The sequence below is a fragment of the Condylura cristata genome, unplaced genomic scaffold (assembly GCF_000260355.1).
Source record: "Condylura cristata isolate star-nosed mole 26May11 unplaced genomic scaffold, ConCri1.0 scaffold00011, whole genome shotgun sequence".
In the NCBI taxonomy this organism is placed as follows: domain Eukaryota; kingdom Metazoa; phylum Chordata; class Mammalia; order Eulipotyphla; family Talpidae; genus Condylura; species Condylura cristata.
The window spans coordinates 17,437,686-17,462,932 of NW_004567112.1; the positions used below are offsets into that span (position 1 = coordinate 17,437,686).

Consider the following 25,247-nt stretch of genomic DNA (forward strand, 5'->3'; position numbering starts at 1 on the left):
ATAGGGCCCAGTGCTCCAGAGAAGAAAGGCTTCTCCTCAAGGAGAGCTCTATGGAGCAGCCGCCGCTGTGGTGCCTTCCACGTCCAACAATGTACACCACGCACACCCCTGCCGCACTCATGGTCTCTTCATCAGTGTCTCAGTAGCCTGGGCTGTTTCCAAGACTTACGTATTTTAAAAATGTATCGCTCACCTACACCTATCTTAGGGAGTTCCTCTGGGCCGCTTCTGCAAACTAGTGTAGCCGAGTCCCTTCCAGCCTAGCTTTGGCCGCTACTGAAGCCGTGTTCACGCAGAAGGCTTCAGTTTGAGGTCCTCAGGATGGAGAAAGGAACATCACAGCCCCCATCTCGGGACAGAAGCGTACAAAAGTGGACAAGAGGGCAGTCCTCCCACAGCGACTCAATGACTTTACTCAGGAGATGTGACCAGGAGGCCCCGAGGCCCAGTTCTCAGGGAGCCTGATAGCTCCTGGGAGAGAAGAGGCTGCCCCTGCATGGAAAGGCCTAGGCCCTGAGGTCTCATGGGCACACGAAGAGCCTCACCGTCCTCCAAGCTGGGGTGCACATCCTTCAAGGTAGGGGTGCTTGTTACTGGGTTTTGCAGTCCCCATCACTGCTGTGGGCCGTCTTTACCTTCTTTAGCTCCTTCTGCAGTTCTGATTCCGCTAACAGGACTTCCTTTGGCTTTTGGTACTGTGGATGAGCCAAAAAAGGACATAATTCAGTCACATCCACCACACACACCCCTTCGAACCCTTTATTCAGAGATGAGGAAATTGAGGCCTCATGGGCTGAGGGATTTGCTCAAGCTCATAGGAACAGGCTAGACCAGAACCTGGTGCTGTGACCTCATTCTCCCTCAGGCCCCTCCATCCTCTCCCAACTATGATTTGTAAAGTCAGACTCTCCTCCCAGCCCCACCCTGCTGTCCCCACACTGAAGTGGAAGTGCTTGTTCTTTAGCAAGCTCCCTGGGGAAGGTGGCGCCGCATGCCTATGGGAAGGAAAAGGAACCCCTCCCTGATGCAACGGCTGAGACATCTGGGCGAATCTTACGGAGATGATCAGGGTGCAGTTGGCATGAGCAAAGCTCAGCAGGGAAGCATCCAGAGGTAGCTGGTGTCTGTCTAGGTCCGGAATGGAGAACTTCTTAAGGTACCTGTGGAGACATCACGAGGCCATAGGAACACCCAGTCAGGTGGCCCCAACAGTCGGGCCGCAGGCCTCTCTGCTGCCACCCGGTGCCTTCCACACCGCCGCAGAGGAGAAGGGCAAGTCCAGTGGAGCTCTCAGTACTTTAGGGCTCGGTGGCCTTGGAATGAAGAACAGGATAGAAGGCCTGTGCCAGTCCAGCAGTAGACGAGCGGGGCCAACCCGGCACCCCTATCAACACACACCGAAGCCTCCTAGGATATACAGGCAAACCAGGCCTCCACTGTACCCCACAAAATGGAACCTGCGTGTCAACAATGGTCATCTCGGGCTGGCTCCCGAAGGAAGGGAGCTACATGCCTCCTGCAGGGGACCTCACCAAAGGCCTGAGCTACCGCGGGCAGGAGAGGATGGCCTCCGGAGGGACCCCAGAGGACAGAGCGCGCGTCACTGCAGAAGCTGGGCCACCTCTCCGGCCCGAGACCCCACCCCTCCGTGCCCCACACACTTGGCCCTGTCACCTGCATGCTGGTGCAGAGATTAACAGTCCCTTTAGTAAAACAAACCCAACAAAATCAACAACAGAAACCCCAGATAGAGTGCACAGCATATGATGTGTATAACTGAACTTTGTTTTGCAAGGAAATTTCACCCCCATTACCAAAGAGGTGAAATGTCTTGCCTGGGGTCACACCAGTTGTCAGTGGAGTCAGGATTAAATAAAGTTCCTTACTCCTGGCCTGGTGCCTACTATAGTGAACCCAGAGAATGGCCGCCTCACCTCACATTCGGTCCACAGGACCTTTTCTTGCGGGAAATGGGGGTGCCATCCTGTGCCCAAGAGCTCACTCATGAGCTGGCTGGGGCAGGAAATCCTGCAAGTAGCTGCCACACACTCAAGTGAGGGACCTGGAGGAGTGGGTGTTCTTCCTACTTCAAAGGAAGTAGGAAGCTAACCCCGGGCACCCAAAAGCCTGATGCCCTGGGACTCAGAACTGACAGGGAGGTGGCACTTCTGCCCCCCACTCCCTGCCCAGATCGCAGTTTAGTGGGGGTTCCCAGGCACTCTCCTCCAGGCTCCCCCCTCCCACCAAGGGACTGGGGGGGGGAATGTTTACTTAAAGGTGACAGTTCAAAAGGAGTGGGGGTGGGGTACCCTACCTAATGGCACCACAAGTTTGCTTTATTTTCCAAAGCTCCGCCCCAGGGAAAGGCGATCCATCTGCAGAGGGGTGGAATGCCCGCATCCCCTGCTAGGCTGCAGGGCTGAGGGCGCTTCCTGGGGCCCCAGTCTGGCCAGTAAAGGTGGCAGACACCGATAATAGGAGGAAGTCAAAGGTTAAATAGCAGAGATTAGACAACACAAAGGCTTGTTAGGAAGTGTTAACATCTTCCCTGCAAATATATACAAGAAGCAGAACTGGGAGAGAAGCAGCCCCAGCACATGTAGTCAGACCTGGCCGAAGCCTCAGTGGGGCCCGTTTGCCGTGCAGCTCAGGCCACCCTTTCTGTCCACCTGGCTCCTGTGGGGGGCGGCCCGGAGGTGGCAGACACCTGTACGCCCTCAGAGGGGCACAATTAAGACAGCTTCTCCAAATTGGGGTAGTGGCCCTGGAAGAGACTCCAGGGCTTAGTCTTAACAGCAATGACAAGATCAAAGGGAATTTGAGGCTCATGGCTGGACACCCCCATTCCCTGTCCTGGTCCCACCACCTTCCACCAGCCAGGCAGGATGGGACAGAGTGGGCGTAGAAGCTCAGCTGTTTTGAGTCTCTTCTAGTGGCTTTCATCTCCTGGTTCAGGTTAAACGATTCTCAGCGGTTCCTAGCTGTGGGGAGGCTGCCAGTGCTGCCTCGGAAAGCACAGCCTGAGCGCAGGCGCTCGCCAGGCTTTCTGCCCAGCCAGAGCCCCTCTCCCTCCACACTGCTTTCAGTCTCAGCCACCCAAGCAAAGGGGCAGTAAAGCTTATTCTGGGCCAGGCACCGTAAAGCTTATTCTGGGCCAGGCACCGTTCCAGACACATTGAGACCTCAAAACAATGCTCTCTGGTTGGTTACTCCTTTTTCTCTATAGAAGAGGTAACCGAGGCACAAGTTGCGAAACAGGTAAGTGGAGGAGCTGCAATTTTAAGTGATAATCCCCCAACTCTCCCAAGAACTTCCATCTCTGCACCTGCATCTTCCAAGAATAGGGCCGATACAGAGGGGTAGACTCCTGTGGCCCTGCCCACCCCTGTACCTCTCTTCAATCTGCACCAAAGGAAAGCTCCTTTGACTATTCTGGAAGTGACCTTCTGCACCCCATCACTCACTCTCCTCCCCAATGCCCAGTTACCCCCACCCCGTTCTTGCCATGGGGTAAGAAAGGACTCTGGCAGAAGGGTAGAAGTAGTGGTCACAAGGGGACACCCTGAACACCTCAGGGGTGCCCTGCGTGCCTGTCCACAGGCTCCTCCAGAGTGCTCTACAGAAGCCTCTTGCCAATCTCACACTCAGAAAATCACTAGGCAAATCTTCCTTCTTCCTTAAACACGAAAGGTGAGGTAAGCTGGTCACCCCTGCATCTGCGTCACGACGCACATCCACAGACGAAAGGCTCAGAAGTGAATTCTAAGTTTCCTAAACTCAGTGGCCACAGAGTCCCTTTTTCTGGTGGTGCCTAGTAACCTTCCAATGTTAGTGTCACCAGTGTCAAATCAACTGCGTCTCCTTCCAAGTTCCAATTTCCAAAGAATTGTTCAGGCACTGCTCATAGAGTGTGGTACATTTTCAGCAAATCCTCTCATTTGTGAGGCAGACAGAAGTATTCTTCTGGAGGAAGAAACCTTGCCCCCAAACACCAAAGACAGTAATGTGGCAGAAGCCAGATTTAAGCTGAGATCTCTCACCCCAGCTCCCTGGCACATCCCACTGCCCGCTGCCGGCTTCTAGGCTGAGGGGAGGAACTTCCTTGCTGCACACACACACTATCAGGAAGGAATCAGGAATGACCCCAACTAAGGTCTTCGAAAAGTACTTTCTTCCTCTGATTCGTCCTTCTCTAGTACCTGAGGACAGTACACAGTAGCAACAATTCCCTCAAGAAAAGTGGCCAACTCAACTCTTCTTCCAGGGAGGGAGAAAGGAACACTCGCTTATTCGCAGCCATGTGCCACATACTAGAACTGCACACAACTTCCAGGTGAAGGGACAAGCCAAATCAGAGGGAGATGTCGTGATGTGGTGGAAATTGCAGGTCCCTGGGCCTGGAAAGTATCACTGTCCCTTCAGCACATCGGTCAGCCATGCTGACCTGATAGGTACACCCACGTAAGTGTTATCGTTAACATGTAAATGTGGACCTAGCTACCTTTGACAGAAGGATAATCAGAAAATGGATTTTAAAAGTATCCCAGTTCAGCCAGAGGCAGGGAGGTATAGAAGACATTGCTGGGCCCTCCCTGGTGGCGCAGCAGGTTAACACAGCACTGAGAAGCTAAAGCCACTTCAGCGTGAGTTCTGTCCCCGGCCCCGAAGGAACCGACATGGCACAGCAGACCTCTCCTCACCCACCCGCTGTTCCCCTCAGCAATGTGCTTTGTTGATCTGCCTGTTCTGCTCCTCCCTCTGTCTCTGGCGAATCTTCTCATTGCCCCTCACCTCTGGCTTGTACCCCAGTTCTGTATGCATAAATAAATAAATCTTTGAGAGAAAAAAAAAAAAAACACATTGCTACTCCAGGCAGAAAGTGGCATCCGCTGAGCTCAGGAGAGAGCTAGGTAAGGACTTAGCAGCCCCTCAGACCGGCTCCTGGGAGGGACCCAGGAGAGCTGGGCTGAGCCGCACTGGACCAGTGGGTGCTGCGTGGGCTCCAGAGTCGGCCTGACACGCTCCTCTCCCCTCTGTGGGGATCCTCTTCCCAGAGCATTCCTCCCATCCCACTTTGCCTCACCCAGAGTTCAAAAATGTCTCCGGTGTGTTGGGTGGGTGCTGGAGAGGGCCTCCAGCCAGAGCTCCTGGCCAAGAGCGCCACCTATGGCTGGATGCGGGCCGGGCAGGGAGCCCCAGCGGTCGGCCCTCAGATGAGTTTTGGTGAGCTAGCGAGCAGTTCTCCTCTCCTGGGTAATCACATTTCTGCCTGATGTCTGTATTCGACAGTGACCTCTGGGGGACGAAAGGGAGGCAGCAGCCAGCTCAACAAACTGCTGGGCTGCAGATTCAAGTGCTATCAGAAGCACTTTTGTTCCCAGTTTGGACCTACGGCCTACGCCAGGGAATGCTTGCTGAAGCATGGAGTTTGTTTTCCTAAAGGCAATTTCTCTGTTGTCTGAAATTGCTAAATTCCACTTTAGGCACTGACTCCTGTTAATGATGAGAACAATAACGGGAATAAACTGCCTTTTATCGGAGGGCTTCAAAGTGCTTTATAAACGCAAACCCTTATTATTATGACTTTATATTTATAGACAAGGCCCACTGCAGGGGCTGCTGGCTGCATGTACAGCAATAATCCTAAAATTAATTCATTCATCTCTACTCTTCCCTGTCCCCTTAACCCTGTCAAAGTGATAGGATGTGGGGGTCACAAGAGGAAGGTGGGACTCAGGGCTGCAATGGGGGGTCGGTCCTGGGAGCCACACTGGTTCCCTGTGGGCCTCACGGGCCTGAGGGAAGTGGAAGGGGAAATCGATGCCCCAATATTTGAGAAGATGGACAAAGAGTTGGGTCCAATGAGCGGGTGGAAAGCAGTGGATGAGCGAGCCCGTGGGGCTGTGCCGACTGCTCCGTGAGGCACACTGGGTGGCTCCACACCCGTGGGCCAGTAACGCAGCGGCCTGAGCACCATGAGCTGGTCCCAGGTCGAGAGCGATGTATTATTACGCAGCTCTTCTCGTCACCTGGGATCAGCCAGTGCTCCAGAAATCCAAATGGGATCAAGGCATTTCCCAGTTGGCCTGCTCAGAAACATCCCTGTCTGGATCAAATCTCCACCTTGGTCACCTTCAGTTCACGTCACATTTTGCCTGTCCCCTAGCACCCCACAAGGAGAGGAGCAAAGGAAAGTTGAGCTTCCCTTTTCAAACAATGCAAAAGACTCACAGGAAGCCAAAGCAGCTGCCCACTGTCCCTTTTGGGGGGGGGGAGCGGGCCGGGATCAGGTTTGCTGCTCCAGGGGCTGTTTTAAGTCCTGTAATTGCCACCTCAGAGAGGCAGTTCCCAGGCCCTGTCTCCCTGCTTACTCTGACCAGGCTCACACCAGGTCCAGTTTGCCACAGAATGGCTCAAGCTGGTACTCCAAGGTCACAAAGCCTTACAACAGAACCACAGAAGATCATAGCCAGGAGATCCCCTCACTCATCTCTCCATTCATCTAGCAAAAATTAAGCAAGTCCTGGTATATGCCAGGCACCAGACCAGACACTCATTGTTCAAACTTCCCAGCCCCATGGAAACAATTCCGTCATTCATGCCGGTCCTGAGAGGTAGCCCTCTGTTACCTGTGTCCTCGAGTTTTAGTCCTGCTTTCCTCCTGCTTACGGCTGGAGGAGGCCTCTCTGCCCCTGGGGTAGGAAGCAGACGGAGCCTGAACCCTGGGTCCAACCCTGTTCCCCACCTTGCCCGCACAGGCAGGCAGAGCCTACCATGCTACTTACTTTTTGTTCATTGTTCTGACAACAACACAGCGCTCCATCTGGTCCACACAGACACTATAGACCTCCTTAGGGTAGGGAAGATTTCGAATCCGCCACTGGAAACTCATCTTGGTGTCCTTCCGCATGAAGATGGGCTACAAGACAAATCCAACTGTGTTCTTGGAGGGAGGGGAAGGTAGGGTGGCAGGACACCCATTCTGCAAAGCTTGACCCAGGGCAAAGTGGAAAGTCCTCAGCTCTTCCCTGCAGCACCCCTCCAATGGTGCTATGGCTGGGGCACTCCGGGTCTGGCACCCTCGCCCCGGGATGGCCAAATCCCCTGGGTCTCATCCAAACACGTATCTCTGCAGGTGGGCACACTAGTGTTAAGCAGGAAAAAGGGTCATGGCCCTCGAGGTCAATCCACTCCCACCCGCTGCCTCCGGACACTCACATTGGCGTTGCTTTCCTTGATGAGCTCAGACCCCAGGCTCCCTGCTCCAGGGGGCGCTGGCTCTCCCACCTCGACCTGCCACTGGCCCAAGGCTCCTAGGGCACTTTTCAACCGCCACTTTCTCACTGGGGAGAGAAGGATACAATGGGGTTATGGGGAAGAAAGGCGCTCTGCTCTTTTCTGATGAATTGTCAACGTCACATCCTGTAAGAACAGGATAAAAGTGGGAGCAAACAGGAGCAAACAGTAGCAAAGGCCTTTACATGGGCTGGATCCATCTGTGCAGGGACCACACAACCTCAAAGCCCTGCAGCGTGGACTGTTGGGCTACCTGTAACGCCCACGCCAGTGCCGGGCAACAGGGCTGAAAGGGCTGGCTGTGAGCAAGGGGAGGCGGCGGCTAGTAAAAGGGCAGTTACGTGTAAGGGAGAAAATCTGGGTCCCGAAAGTGAGAGCTGACATCACTTTTTCCTTCTAAAAACGTACAAAGGAAAAATGAATTAAGACAGTGAATGCTGACAGGTAGCTTTGTCTCATGATTCATCAAGTCTACATATTCACCTCAGGTATACCTCTATACCTCGCTTAAAACAACAGCCCCAAACTGTATCTAAACAAACTTAGGCACATACATTTTAAATGAAATATTTATAGAAAAGCTTATATGATTTTTTTCCCAAATGGGACCATCTTTTTATAATGCAAATATCTCCATTTTACCTTGCTTTACAATTCAAATACCTGTATAAGACTTTTTTTTTGCAAGTAAGGCACATACATTATGAAAATCACTAAAAAAAAACTAGCTCAGGATATTACCTAAAGCCCTCACAAGGATTTTCAGGGCCCCCTCAGCCCTGAGGCATCAACTGCTGTCCTGGTACAGGTCATCACTGCAGAGGTTCTCTCTCCTGCCCCCCCACCATAGGGACCCTCCCCTCCCGGGGTCCTTCCCCTTCCCTCTGCTTTGGGGTCACCAGCCTGGGAAGCCAGGGGCAGCCTTCCTGCTGCTGCTGTAAGGAGTCACACAAGGGCCTCGGTCCTGCCCGGGCAGGCAGCTGCAGCCTGCCTCCCACAGGCTTCCGTGAGACTGAGGAATCAGGCCCAGACTCCCTCTGCACACAAGCTAAACACAGAAGAGTGCCGTAAGATTAGAATTTTCCCTTGAATATGTGCTTTTTAAAGGTCTGCTGCATTCTGCAGTATGGTTTTATTATGTCTTAGGGCCAAAATTCTCCCTAGAAGCACATTTCCAAGTTTATAATGAAAATTAATAAGGAAGAGTAAAACTTGGAGATATGCTTTATAGGCAACTTTCCCCCTCAAATACTTCTTCTCTCTTAAGTGAATGGACTGTGACTGGGAGTATGTCCAAGTCTACTCATGTAATACCTAGCTCACCTGGAAGCTGGCCTTCTGGGGGCCTCTGTCAGAGCCACAAAGGCAGAACTGACAAATGCCTCCAAGCTGCAGCTCATTGCGACAAGCCCCAGCACCTCATTCTCTGCTGTAGGAAAGATGGCTCCCAGATTCTCACTCAGACTGTGCATAAAGAGTGTGTGTAAAATGCACAGGAAATTAATTTTTCCCAGGCATACTGATAACAGCACAAGGGCACAGCTCATGGTGGGGCGGGGGGTGGGCGCAGCAGCTCAGCCAGGAAGCACGTTGAGTCGTGGGTCGAAGGGCAGACAAGCCTGACAGGGCTGCCAGGTAAGTGACCCCAGATTCTGAGGTGGATCCTTTAGAAAATCATCTGCCCCTGGGCCTGTCCTTTTAAAGCGAGAAATAGTACTTCTCTGCCTGCTCTCCTTCACCCTTGCACTGTTCTCCAGAGGACAAAGTATGAAGGATTTCTGATGTTCAGAGAAACTAACTTGCAAAAGCTACGCTAAAATTCAGGTCTCAGGCCTCCCTGGTGGCGCAGGGGTTAAAGTCTATGAAGCCATCCGCAGCCACTGCAGGGGGTCACCTGGACTAGGGGCTGACCCCCAGGCACACTCAGCAGGGGGTTCAGTACAGCTGCCAGTTCTGATCCCCACTCTTGTCTCCAATGAATCCTCTCACTCCTTTCTCCACCATTACCTCTGGCCTACAATCCAATTCTTATGTACATAAATATTTACAAAAATAAAATTCAGGTCTCTGAAATTCAAGTTCAGAATTTGAGTCGTTAATAAAAGGTTAAATTATATTCAATAAACATTTATGAAGTTTTCTATTCTTTTGTAAGTAGTTCTCTTTTTTATATTTTATCCCCTATTTAAAGAAGAGCTTTGCTGATCTAAAAATGGCATTATGGGCCCTCCCTGGTGGCGCAGCGGGTTAAAGCACTGAGAAGCTAAAGCCATTTCTGCATGAGTTCGATTCCAGCCTGCCCCAGAGGTGACCACATGGCACGGCAGACCTCTCCCGACCCACCCACTGCTCCCCTTGGCAGTGTACTTTGTCAGTCTGCCTGTTCTGCTCCCCACTCTGTCTCTGGTGAATCCTCTCACTGCCCCTGCACCTCTGGCCTGTACCCTGGTTCTGTATTCATAAATAAATATATATATATTTTTAAAAATGGCATTATGAGGACACCTCACTAGGTAGGGCAGGGCGCTGCTGTAATGCGGGTCGAGGAAGGGTGTCCTCAAGCCAACACCAGTGTGGCCAGGAGAGGAGACACTGACCTCAGGGCTTCTGTCAGCTCTTTTCTCCGGAGGGATTTGGGTTTTGTAGAGAAAGCTTCCCGAGGAGCATATTAAGGAGCAAGGTCTGCCACTGGTGTCCTCACTGCTGACCTGAACAGTCACTCCGGCCACAGGAACTTGGCTCCTTGGCTTTCTCATCGCCTTTTATTTTTAAGACACCTTGGGAAATTAAATTCCTTGTCAAGGTGGAGGCGGAGGTCTCCCTCCTCACTTCCCTGTAAGACCCAAAGTAAGGTTTTGGTGAAAGCCTTGCTGTTTTCCCACATACATGGGTGTGAGTGCCCATGTGCAGAGACACTGTCATGTCTGTCTTGTCCTTTGTTCTGAACTCAAGGACAGCTCCTGCGGCAAGAGAGGACCATCTCCACCTGCTGTCACTCTGATGTGATTGTATGTCAGGCCAAAGTGGCGTATGCGAGGCAGCTCCCTCATGGCTGCCTCGCATCTTCAAGGCTGAGCCAAAGCCAGGCCTTGGGACGCAGACTCAGTGACCCGGTACGGGCCTGGTGGGTCTATGAAGGTGGCTGTGCCTGGGGGCTTTTCCTAAGTCAGCAGGCTGATGTTCCAGACCGCTGAGAGGGGGCCCCATCCTTCAGGTGGGCTGCAAAGTGGAGGTCCTCAAGGCCTCTTTCCCCAAAGCTCCCAGTCCTGGCCCACTTCCAATGTGGATAATTACATTCCCCTCTCCTAAATACTCCCTGCAGTTTAAACTGGATGCAGGATCCTTCTTTTCTGCCCTAAAACACTGCAGCATTGCTGTGTGGCTATTAAACAGCTGCCACGTCCCATCCCTGAGGAGGCTGAGGGGAATCGAGTGGGTCATTTATAAAGCTGGTGAAGTGCTTGGGGATGAAAGTGCTCAATATCCTCCAAATGCAGCCCGGGGTGGTTAGGCTGGCGGTCAAATACCAAAGCAGATTAAGCCGCTAATCCGAATGTAATCGCAAGGGCCGGCCTTCCCTGCAGCCTCTGCCCCGGACACGCTGAGTTCTTCTGGGGCTGGTTTGATGTTCCGATCATTGTTAGGGGGCCCTTCAGTTTCTTCCTCCATGAATACAGACAGCATCGTTGTGGGGGTGGGAACGAACAGCACTGAGAGGGTACGCAAAAAATATGACACCGCTTCGCTTACTAACACGGCTGCAAGAGCTCTGCCCTGCGCACATTCGCCACTGGCGATGTGGCTCTGAGTTACTTTGAGTTTTTCCAGAAGAAAGCCAGTTTGGCTCATTCTCAAACTTGTATAATTAGCTGGAGAGTTGGAAATTATTTCCACTCACTGCCATAGTAACCCTGCCTAGATTTTATTTCGTAGAAGGCACAAGCAGAAGTCAACTCAGGTCCAGGCATTATTTATATTTGAAAAATCAGTAATGCACAGTATTCTGCAAGGCAGCTGGTGGGGGTGGGGTGGTGGAGATGGGCGAGAAAAGCAGCTGCTGCTCCGGGCCCAGGGGTTTGAGTGGGTGTTCCGTCTGCCAGCTCGGTCCTACTCCGCCAGCCCCTGCTTAGCTCATTCTGGGCAGAGCAAATTTAGTGAGAAAAGGAAGCAGGACTCAATTTCCCCACCCCCCACGGCATGCTCTCGCAGACTATATGGGCTCTCCATCGCAAGACAGCCAACGTCCCGCCAGAAAAACGAAGCAGCTATGAGATTCTGAGCAAGGTGCGTAGCCTCTTGGGGCTTTTGTACCAAGTCCTAGGGTACAACAAGGGTAATTAAATGAGATGATTCTTGCAAAGCTCTTACATGCTGCCCAAGGAAAGTCATGGTCCCGAGACCAGTACTCGGTAGGCTTTAGCCACAGTATTCTCCTACGAACCCTCATTTCTGCTCTTAAAAAAAGAGCGTGGAGGCCACTATCTGTAGGCACCTGCAAGAGGGAAAGTCACCACTGACGGTGGAGCACTACAAAGGGAGGAAACTGGACTTGTTTTTCATTTCAGTTTCATGTCCAAGCACAACTTAAGAGGCCCGGGTTTCATTTGTTTGTTTGTTTTCACAGCCACGGCTGCTAGGGCTGTTTTATTTGCGCGGGAGGGAGGTGACACTAGAGCTGAGGAGAGGAGCTGCGGGAGCCTGGGGCCTGGTGATGGTGGTTAGCTCACGTGACCCTGCTTTTATAAGTCTGCCCTGTTAGGCATTCCAAGGCTGTCACCCCCTGGGAACTCTATAAATTACCATGCATTGTGAGGATATTACTACTGTGTTGGTTTCCACCAAGTCAGTATCATATGCTAAACACATCAAGATTTTTAATAGCACCGGACTAAGCCAATTGGGACTGGAGTCCAAGCAGCTCATAATAAGGAGGGATCAACACCTCGCTCTGTAACTGAACATGCGCAGGACACACGTTTTAAGACTAGAGACTAAGAGAATGCAAACCAGTGTAATCCATGTTGTCGGTTCTAGACATTTATGAGCTGTCAGAAAAGGGGAAAAAGAAATTCCCTTACCAATACTACCTGTCGATCAGGCCCAGGAAGAAATTAAAGTCAAGAATAATGACAAGAAAATAACCCAGCCCGACTCCATCACTGGTCTTAGCATTTCAGCTGGAACTTAATAAAAGACCGACTCCCACTGCTGACAGCCGCAGGCCTTGGGTCACAGAACCAGCCACCCAGCTCTGGGAAGCCGGTTAATGCCGCTGTGCATACCTGGAAACAGAGAGCGGGCAAATCAAATAATCCCCAGAAACTTGAGCCGTAGCCCCTACTCATGAGCCTGTTTTAGAGGAAAAGCGCTGCAGGAATGAAAATGACAAAGCTGCAGGATCGCCACTTCTCCCCCTTCTCTCCTGGAGGCATCCATTCTCCAAGGTGAGGGTCATATTTAATAGTGCTGCCTCTGCCACAGCTTGACCATGGTGAGGCTTTGGAAAGCAAAAGACAAAGCAAACGGAAGGGACAGCCGGGCTTGCCCACGCGCGGCCTGCAGGGCTCATTCCAGTTCCACCTTCTCTCGGAAGGTAGTTTCTGAGGGGTCCTCGATAGCCCCATCTCCCCCATAGTGGGGGTGGCGGGGTGTGGGTCAAGTGGACTTCCGTTCCACTTCTAATGTCAACCCTGAGCTCAGACTGGATCATTTGAGGGCAACAGTTTCCCCTAGTTTCAGCATGTGGTGCTGGGTCCTCCCTCAAGCCTTGGCTGGGCACATTCACCTGTGCCTAGGTCACCCATCACTTACCAAGTAGTTCACTTGTCTTCTCATCGTATTCTTCGGCCATCTCCTTCCCATCTGGGAACAAATAGTGGACCTTCCTTCTCCCTGCACACAAAGCAGAGGGCCTCCTCAAAACCTCCTCTCGTCTTCCACTTTGCAGATCACGGAGTTCTAGAAGGGCAACACCAAAAGCCTCGGGCGCAGAGAATCCCTCCCACCGTCTTCCACAAGACCCTGCCAACCACTGCCCACTACTACTTTAGGGCATATCTGGGGACTCCCCTCTGAAACTTGCTCTGAACTGTGTTTGCTCCACAAAGACAGCCCTTCGGCTCCTTCCCATCTTTTCCTCCTTCAAAACCTAGCTCAAATGTCACTTCCACTGGGCAGTCCTCCTCAACTATCACACCCTGCCATCTTGGCGGAGTGCGTCACCTCCCTGCTTGGGCCTCCTCACAGCTCTAGTCATACCCACAGGGCAGCATTTAGCGCAGTGTGCTACTTTCTAAGGCCTCTGTCTCCCCAGGAATAGTATAATATTGATCTTTTAAAAAATTAATTTATTTATGCATACAAGAGCTGGTGTGTAGGCCACAGGTGCAGTGGGGTGAGAGGATTCACCAGAGAGAGTGTGGGGAGCAGAACAGGCAGACTGACGAAGCACACTGCTGAAGCGCGTCACGTGGGCTAGACAGGAGAGGTCAGCTGCGCCATGTGGGTCACCCTGGCCAGGGATCGAACTGGTGCTGCAGTAGCTGCAGACAGCTTCATAGTGCTGCGCTTAACTCCTTGTGTCATGAAGGAGGCCCCATACTGATCTTTTCCTTCCTACTTCCTAAAGCCAAGCCTCTGTGCTCAGGACACTGACTGGGTTTTCTGACTCTGCTTCCCGAGTCGCCCTGCCATCTTCTGCACATCTCTGTGCTATTTCTCGACACACAATGTCAGTGTCCAGGGGTTTTCTTCATGGCATTTACCGTGGTTTTTAATTTTTCTCTATTTGTACTACCTGTCTTTTCTACTAGATAAGAGGGGTTTATTCTTCCTGCTTATGATTTCCCTAACCCCAAGCATAGTTCCTGGCCTGTGTTAGGAACTGATCATTACTGACTGAAAGAAAGTAGGAGGAGGAGGAACAACAAACCCCTTCTATCTAGTAGAAAAGACAGGTAGTACAAACAATTACTATCAGTAACTTAGCATTACTAATCAGTATTTAATGTATTTTATTGCATTTAACTCTTACAATAACCCTAGATGCCCCCATTATAAGTGAGAAAAACTGAGGCTTAAAGGTCACACAGTTGTCCAAGATCATAAAGCTAGGAAATGGCAGGCCCACCCTTAAGACAGAGTCCATGCTCACATAACCACACTAGGGTAATACCCCGGGCTTCGAATATGCTAATGAAGCCAGACTGTCCACGGGTGTACCAGTGAGTCACCTGTGCAGGCCTTAGCCGGTTTTATTTGTATATTAATCCTGTTTTACTAATTTGACTAGACTTTGTATTTATTAATCATGTGTCATAGATGGGGAAAATATTTTGTTTCAGTTGCCTTTTAACTTTGTTTAAAGATAAATAACAAGTATCTATATATTAAAATGAAAAGTTAAAGGTATACTAGGTTGTTATTACCAAGAGCAGTGATTCTTGCTGAAAAGAGTCTTTCCACCTCTCCCCCCCACCCCCAACACACACACCAGGAGGGTAAATCTACAGGAAATGTTTGACAAGACATATCAATGTACTTAATATTTGGGAAGGTTTGGGGGGGGGGATAACAGTAACATTGGTTTGTGATACAGCTGATGGAAGAACTTAAAATCCTGACTAATGAAATCACTTGTTTAAACATTGGTCTGTGACCAAAGCAGGGACTCAAACAGATACTTGAACACTCAGTTTCATAGCAGCATTATTCACAATAGCTAAAAAGGAACTGACAGATGAATGAATAAATGAAATGTGGTACTGACATACAATGAAATGTTGTTTGGCCTTAAAAAGGAGGGAAATGTCTTGATGACATTATATGAAGTGAAATAAGCCAGTCACAAAAGTATAACTATTGTATGATCGGCTTATAGAAAATTCCTACAGTAACCAAAATCATAAAGACAGAAAGTAGCAGGGTTGGGGAGGAATACAGAGTTGGTGTTTAATGGGTAGAATGCTTCAGCTGAAGAAAATGAAAAGGTTCTGGAGAAGGCTGGTGATGATTGCATTACAACGTGAAAGTACTTAATGCCACAACGCTGAATGCTTAAAATGGTAAACTGCATTTTTTTGTAACAAAAACGTACTGTGATGATCACTTTACAACATACATACAAATGTTGTACACTTAAAACTAAAATAATGCATGTCAATTATACTTAAAAGAAAACCAAACCGAACAAACAGACAAAACCGTCTGGTGAGAAAATGTCCAAAATCTGTAGCTTGGCAAAAGCAATGTATTCAACATACCCCAATTTATCTGAAATCCTGCTTCATTTCCCACCATTTTCCCCTTATTGTTTGTTGAGAACTTTCATTCACCCTTGCATTCTCGCATCTGACAGTGTGGAGGGTTGTTTTGAGTGGGTGAAAGCTTCAACTACACTGTCTTGTTATTTCCCTGGTAATCAGACATGTTCTTGTATACCTTTCTCACCTTTACAGGAGGACATTTTTCCTGGGCTAATCACCCCCATTTCTCCTCTTAGCAAACACCTGTTAAATCTTTAAGACCCATCAACTTAACCTTTTCTGTCAGATCTTCCTTCAAGGAGATATTCATTTCCATCTTCATTCTTACAGCATTTTTACAGATTTCCAACTCTGATGAATATACTATCATTTATTTGCCAGTCTTTTTCCTGACCACTCCGTGAACTCCTGAGATATATGTCTTTCCTTTTATCTGCTCTAGTACAGTTTGGCACATGGATAAAGCTTCCCTAAAAGTTGCAAAATGAACAAATTACTGTAGTTTTAATTTCCGTACGTCCCTGACTAGACTCTGAGTGTATATTTGAGTGCCTACATGGTATCTCCAGAGCTACAAGAATTCATACCTAACTTATTCAGGCTACCAAGTGGGTCCAAGAAGGGGCCCCGAAATACCAGGGCCCTACACCTGTCAATCCTTGGAGAAGAGGACTGACTCCTGGCACACCCAGAGCTCTTGCTCTCCGCTAAAGACCCAGGAAACATTTGGAGATTCGCTTACAAACATAATAGCTGGAAAGGACCTCAAGATAACAAAGGTAACCGCCCCGCCCACCCCGTCTTGCGGATGAGGAAAGTTGAGGTCCAAATAAGTAGGGGGACCAGAGAGCCGCCGGTGACGGGGTCGGAACTAGATCCAGTGTCCCCACGTTTCATGACACCAGCCCGGACTGAGGTTTATGGGGTCCAGGTGTACATGACTGCCCGGGGTAGCTGATGCTGGTCTAAATCCTGGGGTTTCCGTCTCCTTTTCTGTAAAGTGGGGTGGGAAATTAAAAACCTCTTATTTTGCGTGAAGCAAATAACATAGGGAAGGTGAAAGGAATTATTAGTAACAACTCAGGTGCAAGTGGTGTAGAGGATGTTCAGAAACGCGTGTTCGCGTCACGTCATCTCTCTGGGCCTCAGTTTCCTCATCTGCAAATGCAGGACCCGGTCGGGCTAGCGGCCACAACCCTTCCACCTCTGCCGTCCCAGCTTTGAGGCGCCAACGCCGAGGGCCTGACCTGGGGTAGGGGTAGGGCGAGGGAGCTCGCGGGGCCCTCGAGTTACCATCCTGCAGCAGCGCCGTCTTCTCCGCGGCCCGCAGACTCTCTAGCCAGCCGGTCACCGCCATCTTCCCTCCGCCCAGCCGCGCGCCCGGCCGCTGCCATGGCAACCGTTCCGCCTAGGGTCACTTCCGGCTGACCCGGAAGAGGTGTCCTGGGCACCTGCCCTTTCCCACTCCCTGAGCCCCCGCACTCGCCGGTCGTCCACGCTCATTGGCTGCCCCTGTAAGTAGTTTACTCCTACCCCTCGTGGCCCCTACGGCTCTCGAGGGGCCCCGCCCGGACCGAATCCGGGGAGTAGGGTGGGGACCCTTGGGGCCGGGTCCGAACTCTCCAGCCCTCTTCTGGCCTGCAGCTGGGAGCCCTTGGCACACGCCAGCTGCGTCCGCGCCGGCTGCCGCACACCTGCCGAAGTCTTCTGCATCTCCCAGCTGAGAGACCGAGGCTCGCTCTGTCCCGGAAGGCGCCCCGCACCTGTGTTCGTGCCCCATCTCCTGGGCCGGGGCGGAACCCTCCTCCCCTGCCCAGTCCAAGGCGCGTGACTACGACAGGTGCAGGGGCTTTTCTCCTGCCTCCCAAACACCTGCTTCCCCACCCCACGTTTTCCTCTGCGGGTTTGTGATGGGGGTAGAGATTATGTAGGGTTTGTGTGCAGCCACCCCACGCCCCAAGTTGAAAGCCCAAGTCCACTCTGAAGATGTAGCTCTGTCCTAACTTGGTAATTCCCTTCTCTTGATAAAGCCTTTGGAAGTATGATGCAGCAGCGCAGTTGCACTGAGTCAGCTGCTCTGAGTCCTCAGAGCAGCCCCTCTGAAGGACCTTCCCTCGCCCTCAAAAGTTCTCCCAGTAGAACCTGCCCACACTTTTCCCCTTGAAAAGGGGAGAGTGTAGTACAAGGCTAAACCACCGAAATTCAGCTGGGTTTTGAGAGGCCCCTGGGAACTAGTTACTGCGCCCAAAACCTGGTCAGTGGAGATTCCACTTACATAGGCAAGGGCTTGGGAGGAACTTCAGATCTCATTAGTCATATGACAGCTGCCTGATCAACCCTCAGGCCAGGGTCCAGTTATAACTGAATGGACCTCAGAGGTGTCTTGAAGACATTTCCCAAGCGGAAGAAAATAGATGCCAATTCATCTCCGAAAGCATCTGCAAAGATTCCCAAAAGAGAAGGAGCAGCAGCAGGAGGTGAGCAGACCTGCCCTCAGGTCCCCAGAATTATGTTATTGTATAGCCAGATTAATAAACAGATGATGAAGACTCAGCTAGCAAGGCAGGGCAGGGGCTGGGGAGTGAGTTTAGTGACTGTGAGGCCTGTAATGGCCTTGTGCCTGGTATACAGTAGATGCTTAGTAATATTTGTTTAAAGAATAAATGAACAAGTCAAGTGATGACAGGGACCTATAGTGTGCAAGGCTCTGTTCTAGGGTATCCCAGAAAACAGGATATATTAAAATCCTTGCTTCTTACAGTCACATGATGACCTATGAGGTAATTAGCAGTCTGCTTTGGGTAGGTCCCCAGAAGGCAGGTAGGCTGGATGGAGGGAAAATGATTGACTGGAGATAGGGGACAGGTTCATTCGGATCATATCTGAAAGTAATGACATTAGGCATCTGGATGTCCCCTCCACAGGGTGGCTGAGTTCCCTGCAGGCCTATGTTGTGCCCACTGGCATAGGGCGAGCCCGGGCAGAACTCTTTGAGAAACAGATTGTCCAGCACGGTGGCCAGTTATGCTCTGCTGAGGCCCCAGGAATTACTCACATTGTGGTGGATGAAGGCATGGACTATGAGCGAGCCCTCCGCCTCCTTAGACTGCCCCGGCTGCCCCCAGGGGCTCAGCTGGTCAAGTCAGCCTGGCTGAGCTTGTGCCTACAGGAGAGAAGGCTGGTGGACACAGCGGGATTCAGCATCTTCATCCCAGACAGGTGGGCTAGTCCCCGTCTTTCCTCAGATGTTTTTTGGCAACACCTTGGACTCTCTTTTTGGTCATGTCTTAATTGCACACACTGGAAAACCAAAATTTCAGAGTTAGAGAAGGATTGGTAGCAGGGACAAGTTGAGACCTTTGGTGTCTTCACCTCCCATCACCATCCCTGCAGGTATTTGGACCAGCCACAGCTCAGCAAAGGAGACCAAGTCTCTTCTCCTGGAGCCCCTGAGGCTTTGCTAACAACAGCCTGCTCTTCCCCCACTCTTCCCACCAGACCTGTATCTCCTCCCCAGAGGGCAGAAGAGACTTCAAGCACCCTACCCCAGGTCAGGAGCCACCCGGTCCCCACAACTTCCTTCCCTGGAAACTAGATCACAGAAACAGGTGGCTCTTCAGAGTTCCAGGTCTGAGAAAGGAAGTGTCTCTTTATTGTGAAGCCTTTTAGGTCTTCCCAACATTCATCATCCATGCATTTGTCCAGGCCAGATCTACCTGTACCACTGGGGATTCTAGGGCTGGCCACGGGTATAAGGGACATGGAACATAGCACCACAATTAAATAGATGCATGTCTGATACAGAAAATCCAGACTCATTCATTGGTCTGACTCAGCTCCTTTGAGGTGCCCTCCTCATAGAGGGCAGAGACTTATTTTCTTTTCCTTCTTTCTCACCTCAAGCCTGGCCTTGATGATGAAACCAGTGATGGGGAGGAGGCCCAGGTTAACGCAGCTGATCTGGAAGCCCTGATCAGCGGCCACTACCCCACTCCACCTGAGGGAGACGGTGAGCCTAGCTCAGCTCCTGAGGGCCTGAATAAGTGGGTCTGTGCACAGCCTTCCAGTCAGAAAGCCACCAACCACAACTCCCATATTACGGAGAAGCTGGAGGTGCTGGCCAAAGCCTACAGTGTGCAGGGAGACAAGTGGAGGGCCCTGAGCTACGCCAAGGCCATCAATGCCCTCAAGAGCTTCCACAAGGCAGTCACCTCCTACCAGGTACTGGGGGCTGGGGCAGGGCATGTGGGGGCCTGGGGTGGGGGACTCCTGACTCACCAGAAGCTGATGGACATACCAGGTCAGGTGTGGTTTAGGTTTTATGATGTTTGGGATTTGTACAAATGGAGAGATTGATGAAAGAGGATCGCAAAATTTACAGTCGTTGCAGCACTCACGTTCATTGTACTATTCTCTCTACTTTTCTGTTTTTTCTGTAATAAAAAGCTGAGGCCAGCAGAGCAGGGTTTGAATTCTTCTTCCATCATTCACTCACTGTGTGACTTTAGGCAAATTACTTTGAGCCTCCGTTTTCTCACCACTGAAAGGGGAGGAAGAATAGTTACTATTCTTCCTGAGGGCTAAATGAGATGCCCTGCAGAGCGGGAGCTCCTGTCCAGGAGGGCTTCAGTCAGTGTCAGCCGTGATGGTGGCGGCGACAGTGGTGTCTGGGACTAGCAGTGGTGCCTTCTCCCTTTTCCCGAGTTAATCTCCATCTCTCTGGGAACCAAAAGGTAAGTTAGACTTACCCCATTCAGACTTCGAATCTTCAGCCACGCCCAGGCTTACCCAGCCGTCATCACTGAGAGCCAGGTGGGCCTTTATCCAGACCCTGCTGAAGGAGCCAGCCTCCCACTGCTGGCTCTGCATTCCCGCCTTCTGAGCTTCCTGCCTCTGCCTCCTCCTCTAGGAAGCCTGCCACATCCCTGGAATTGGGAAGCGGATGGCTGAGAAAATTGAAGAGATCCTGGAGAGTGGACATCTGCGGAAGCTAGACCACATCAGCGAGAGCGTGCCTGTCCTGGAGCTCTTCTCCAACATCTGGGGGGCTGGAACCAAGACTGCCCAGATGTGGTACCATCAGGTGCCAGCCTGTCGTGGCCTCCCTTTCAGTTTTACTGTGTCTTGAAACTTCCACCCCAGTTCACATATCTCGTACTCTGATGGGGACAAACCCAGATTACAGGGAGACCAGGTTTTCGTGGGGGTCAGGTGTCATGCCGACCCCTCTTTTGGCTCCCAAAGCCAGTATCCTTTGGTTTCTGTGGGGCATTAATTTGTGGCATAAGCAGAGACAGGAAGTATGTTTCTGTCCCTAGACTAGCAAGGGCCTTCCTAAGAGAGCAGGCCTCAGGGCTCAGTATCCAGTGTTCCCGTGTTTTAGGGTTCTGGCAGAGCTGATTTAGGGTGTGCTCTCCTCCACCCCTTCCTTTCCCATGTCCCACCGCTTGCAGATTCAGTCACGCAGGGGTTGATCCTCAGACCACCTTTAGAGTGTGGGCAATGGGAGCCTTGTGTACTCATGTACTGTTTCATCACTGTCCTGGGTCCTCACAGCCTCCCAAACCGACTTTTTCCAGGGCTTCCGGACCTTAGAAGACATCCGCAACCAGGCTTCCCTGACTACCCAACAGGCCGTTGGCCTGAAGCATTACAGTGATTTCCTGGAACGCATGCCAAGGGAGGAGGCTACGGAGATCCAGCAGACAGTAAGCATGCGTGGCAGAACATGAGGAGAGCCAGGCCCCACTTAACTTCCAGGCCTCGCTCGAAGTGAGGGCACCTTAGTTGGGGAGGCCACAGGCAGAGGAAACTGGGTCACCAGGGGTTGGAAACAGTGGTGAAAGAGCAAGTTGAGTCTGAAGCTGTGAGTCCAGTGGAGGGCGGGTTTGGGAGAGGCCGGCTACAGCACCGTCTCTCTGGGGTGGCATCTTGGCAGTCAGTTAGGGGTTGGGATGCTAGAATGCTGTTAGGATTGGCTCAGTGCTAGGGCTAGTAGGGACACTACTAGAGGGTGCTGGGGTATGAACTGGGCTAGGTTAGGGTGGGCCAGCACAGAGGTTTTTAATGTTTTTATAATTCACAAACTTTTTTGAGAATCTTATAAAAACTATAGACTTTTTCTCTCCAGAATTTGTACAAATGTACAAAATTTTATGTCTCTATCCAGATATAGCATCCTCTGGAGCCCCGCAGGTCTGGTTCAGGTGGAGTTAGTGGTGAAACGTGTGCCCTTAGGGTTAAGTCTGTGGTTAGAGAGAAGCTAGGCCTCTGGTAGGGTTGCCATGAGGCCTAATCAGGAGTCGAGGCTGCTTCTTTCATGTTGGATGCTTTTAAGATTTTGGTTGTCCTTGAAATAAGGTTAGGCCAAGATTAAGGTTCTATTTAGAGTAGTGTTAAGTGCACGTAAAACCCACATTAGAGAGAGAATAGAATATGACATTTAGGACTAGATATATCACTTATTCAGTTGATGTCAGGTTAAGGGCTGGTTGTTATGGGCAGAGTTTCCTCACTTGGTCTAGGAGTCTGACAGACCCACAGAGACCCTGGCCCAGCTGAGCTGAAATTAGCTGCGAGCTCTACTCCTAGGACGCTGGCCTAGGAGGCCCTTGCAGGTTGGATAGACAGGCCCCCCTGCCTCCCTACCAGCAGACCTTGGTACTAGTGACGACACTGTCACTCAGCCATGGGACAGAGACGGCTCCAGCCTCCCCACCCCCACTGGACCAGAAGAGTCTTCCCACCTGGCCTTCTCCCCTATGTAAGGGTTCCAGCCTTAGGCTTTTTGATGGGATTATTTATCACAGGCCTCCTGCTATCCTCTTGGGAGGCTCATGAAGGAGTTGAGGGGATTAGCAGAGCCTGCCTGTCAGGAGAATTGAGGTGTTCTGTCTGCTGGTTTCCAGAACCCCAGAAATCTCAGTGTCCTGGGGTGGAGGCCAGCATCATCTACATATGAAAGGCTGCTGTGTCTGTGTGGTAGAAACTAGGCTATCCCCTTCCATGAGGGGACCTTTAGCTGTCAGTCCCCTCTGTCTCAGCTCTCTCCCCACCAAGCCCCATTCTCCCAAGCAAGGCTCTGGCCTTTGGCCCACAACCCATCCCTCTTTGCTTGCTTTCCCTTCCTGTGGGCATAGTCATACAGCTCCATTCGCCCCCAGGTCTAGGCCCGGCACCCTGCCAGCCAAGTTCCAACTCACATAGTCTTTCTTTTGCCCCAAATCCTTTTGTACCAGGACCACTGAGACCAGGCCAAGGGCTTCCAGGCTCTGTGTCCTAAGTGGAGTTTCACAGACCTGGGCACATGGGTTAGGGCAGAGGCCAAGAGAGGGGTGCCTTTCTGCTTTTAGAAAGCTCTAGTGGGAGAGAGAGTGCTTCCCTCAGAATCAGATCTTAGAGCTTGTATCTCACCTCAGGCTACGTCTGGCAGTAGAGAGTGTATTTTCTACCCTCCTATTTCCTAACCTAGTGAAACTAGAGAACAGCCATTCACTCTCCAGGGACATCACTGGCGTCTGTTGCTTGGGGCTCATTCCCTCAGAGATTGGCTTGGGGCATAAGCTAGACTTGTGGGCTCCTGGGTCAGGCTGGGAAGGCCCTTGTGCCTCCAGGGGAGAGGTAGGCCTTGCAGGCCCACAGCCTCTAACCTCTCATGCTCTTTCCCAGGTCTGGAAGGCAGCTCAGGCCTTCAACCCTGGGCTGCTGTGTGTGGCATGTGGTTCATACCGACGGGGGAAGGCCACCTGTGGTGATGTGGATGTGCTAATCACTCACCCTGATGGCCGGTCTCACCAGGGCATCTTCAGTCCACTCCTTGACCACCTTCGGCAGCAAGGTATAACTGCCATGTTTGGGTGACCACGTTGGCAGGGGGCAGGGCAGGGCTGGGCAGGAGCGAAGCTTCAAAGCTGCAGTCTGGAGGCAGAAAGCAGGACGGCATTGCTTTGTGAGTCCCCACCTCCCTTGTGGCCAAGCACTTCAGCGAAGGGAGGAAGCAGGCCTTTCGTGCCTACACAGAAGTCCTCGGTAACACCTGTGGGTTGAGCTGTCTCACCTGATGATGCTGTGAGGCGTGTGGGGAGGAATTACTGTTTTACAGATGAGGAGATAGGCCCAGAGTTGGCAGTCATCCAGAAAATAAATGGGTGAGCTGGGAAGAGCGGACAATGGGGTAGCGCTGAGCGTGGCTCCCTTTCGCCATCACTGAGCGACCCTCCTGTGTTGAACCAGGGTTCCTAACAGACGACTTGGTGAGCCAGGAGGAGAACGGCCAGCAGCAGAAGTACTTGGGCGTATGCCGGCTTCCAGGACCAGGGCGGCGCCACCGGCGGCTGGACATCATCGTTGTGCCCTACAGCGAGTTTGCCTGTGCCCTGCTCTACTTCACCGGCTCTGCCCACTTCAATCGCTCCATGAGGGCTCTGGCCAAGACCAAGGGCATGAGCTTGTCTGAGCACGCCCTCAGCACAGCTGTGGTTCGGGACACCCAAGGCCTTAAGGTGGGGCCTGGCCGTGTGCTGCCCACGCCCACTGAGAAGGATGTCTTCAGCCTCTTAGGCCTACCCTACCGAGAGCCAGCTGAGAGGGACTGGTGACCCATGTCTCCGGGCAGTGGGTGGCAGCTGGGCTGCTGCCCTCTCTGGCTGTCAGTGCTGCCTCCAGTCTCAGCCCACCAAGTTTCACTGTTGGACCACCACTCCCTGTGCCTGAGGAAAAGGGTCTGTCTGGCTCCACGGTCTGCCCAGCTCTCTCCTCTCCAGAAAGGCTATTGTCCCTTCTACCTCTCCCCTGCCTGGTGGAGTTGTGCGCCACACACAGCCCCTTGCCTTGCTTCAGCTGGTTTGAAACCACCTTTCTGTGTTCAGTGCCCAGTCATCCCCTTCCCCACCCCAGGAGTCTTCCTAAGCAGTTGGGATGGGGCTGAGGGGAGACCATGGCCCTTTGGAGCAGAACAGGCCCTTCCCTGCGTACGTCACCCACCCTGCTTCCTGTGCTACTGGAGGTGTAGGGGAGGGGGTGCCCCGGCTGGGTGAGGGCTGCATTTGAGGGCCCAGGAACCCAATAAAGTGCATTTGACATTCAACCCACCTGTTGTCAATGAGCTGCCTGCCCTCTTCTACTCAGGTAGGGATGGAGATGGGCATTGAGGGGTACCAAACAAGGCAGGTTAACTGCTCCCCCCAAACAGGCTGGGCCTGAATCAACTCAGATGGGTTAGGTGGATATTAAAGGGAAGAACTCATGGGATCAGGAATTAGGAGCTCCTCTCTGCCCCTCAGGGTCTCCTGTGGGCCCTGCCCTCAAACAGGCTGTCTGGGGACACGGAGGGGATGAGACTCGTACTCGTGGGGCTCCACCAGGGGTGACCTATGTGCCACCACCAGCTGCCTGGAGGAGGCGCAGGCAGACCGACAGTCCTCCCTGCGGGGCTAGCAGGCTGTGTCTGGGGATGATCAAGGACCCTGCTTTAGAGAGGATGCTGTATGCCTGGGGCCATCCTGGAAGACCGAAGCCAGCCCACTAGCTGGGACAGGGCAGTTTTCAGAGGCAGGAGCCTGCAGGGCAGGGAATTTGATGAGGGATTGTTGGCGTAGAGAAGGAGGTTTGCACATACCAAGCATGAAGAGGCACGCGAAGAGGCACGCACAGAGGCAGCGGGGAGGCAGTGTTGGAGGAGCAGGCAGG

The 25,247-nt window shown here is 51.9% G+C and overlaps 2 protein-coding genes across 7 annotated transcripts; one reads left to right on the top strand and one right to left on the bottom strand.

The window, feature by feature from the left end:
• Positions 1-390: 390 nt before the first annotated feature.
• On the bottom strand, positions 391-16,948 carry DPCD (deleted in primary ciliary dyskinesia homolog (mouse)). Its single transcript, XM_004680516.2, has 6 exons — positions 16,854-16,948; positions 13,108-13,188; positions 7,219-7,343; positions 6,786-6,919; positions 1,058-1,160; positions 391-695 (listed from the first exon to the last, which is right to left on the bottom strand). Exons 1-6 carry the CDS (start codon positions 16,915-16,917, stop codon positions 591-593), a joined length of 612 nt encoding a protein of 203 aa, XP_004680573.1. The 5' UTR covers positions 16,918-16,948; the 3' UTR covers positions 391-590.
• Positions 16,949-17,000: 52 nt separating this feature from the next.
• On the top strand, positions 17,001-24,639 carry POLL (polymerase (DNA directed), lambda). 6 transcript variants are annotated; one of them, XM_012723635.1, is made up of 10 exons: positions 17,005-17,074; positions 17,205-17,463; positions 17,904-18,037; positions 18,485-18,779; positions 18,954-19,110; positions 19,464-19,781; positions 20,470-20,643; positions 21,140-21,268; positions 23,229-23,397; positions 23,793-24,639. In XM_012723635.1, the coding sequence occupies exons 3-10, from the start codon at positions 17,926-17,928 to the stop codon at positions 24,155-24,157; spliced, it is 1,719 nt and encodes a 572-aa protein (XP_012579089.1). In that variant the 5' UTR covers positions 17,005-17,074; positions 17,205-17,463; positions 17,904-17,925; the 3' UTR covers positions 24,158-24,639. The 6 variants fall into 6 exon arrangements, with proteins under 6 accessions (XP_004680574.1, XP_012579089.1, XP_012579090.1 ...); XM_012723636.1 differs by having other exon boundaries at positions 17,205-17,400; XM_004680517.2 differs by lacking the exon at positions 17,205-17,463 and having other exon boundaries at positions 17,001-17,074.
• Positions 24,640-25,247: the final 608 nt, after the last annotated feature.

Bases quoted from the DNA above. Each gene is read 5' to 3' on its own strand.
- DPCD (XM_004680516.2), bottom strand. From the start codon at position 16,917: ATGGCGGTGACCGGCTGGCTAGAGAGTCTGCGGGCCGCGGAGAAGACG. The intron at 6,920-7,218 runs GTGAGTGTCCGG...TTTGTCTTGTAG, and splicing joins TCAAGGAAAGCAACGCCAAT to CCCATCTTCATGCGGAAGGA. The intron at 696-1,057 runs GTAAGATTCGCC...GCTCATCCACAG, and splicing joins ACTGCACCCTGATCATCTCC to TACCAAAAGCCAAAGGAAGT.
- POLL (XM_004680517.2), top strand. From the start codon at position 17,926: ATGGACCTCAGAGGTGTCTTGAAGACATTTCCCAAGCGGAAGAAAATA. The intron at 18,038-18,484 runs GTGAGCAGACCT...TCCCCTCCACAG, and splicing joins AGAAGGAGCAGCAGCAGGAG to GGTGGCTGAGTTCCCTGCAG. The intron at 19,782-20,469 runs GTACTGGGGGCT...CTCCTCCTCTAG, and splicing joins AGGCAGTCACCTCCTACCAG to GAAGCCTGCCACATCCCTGG.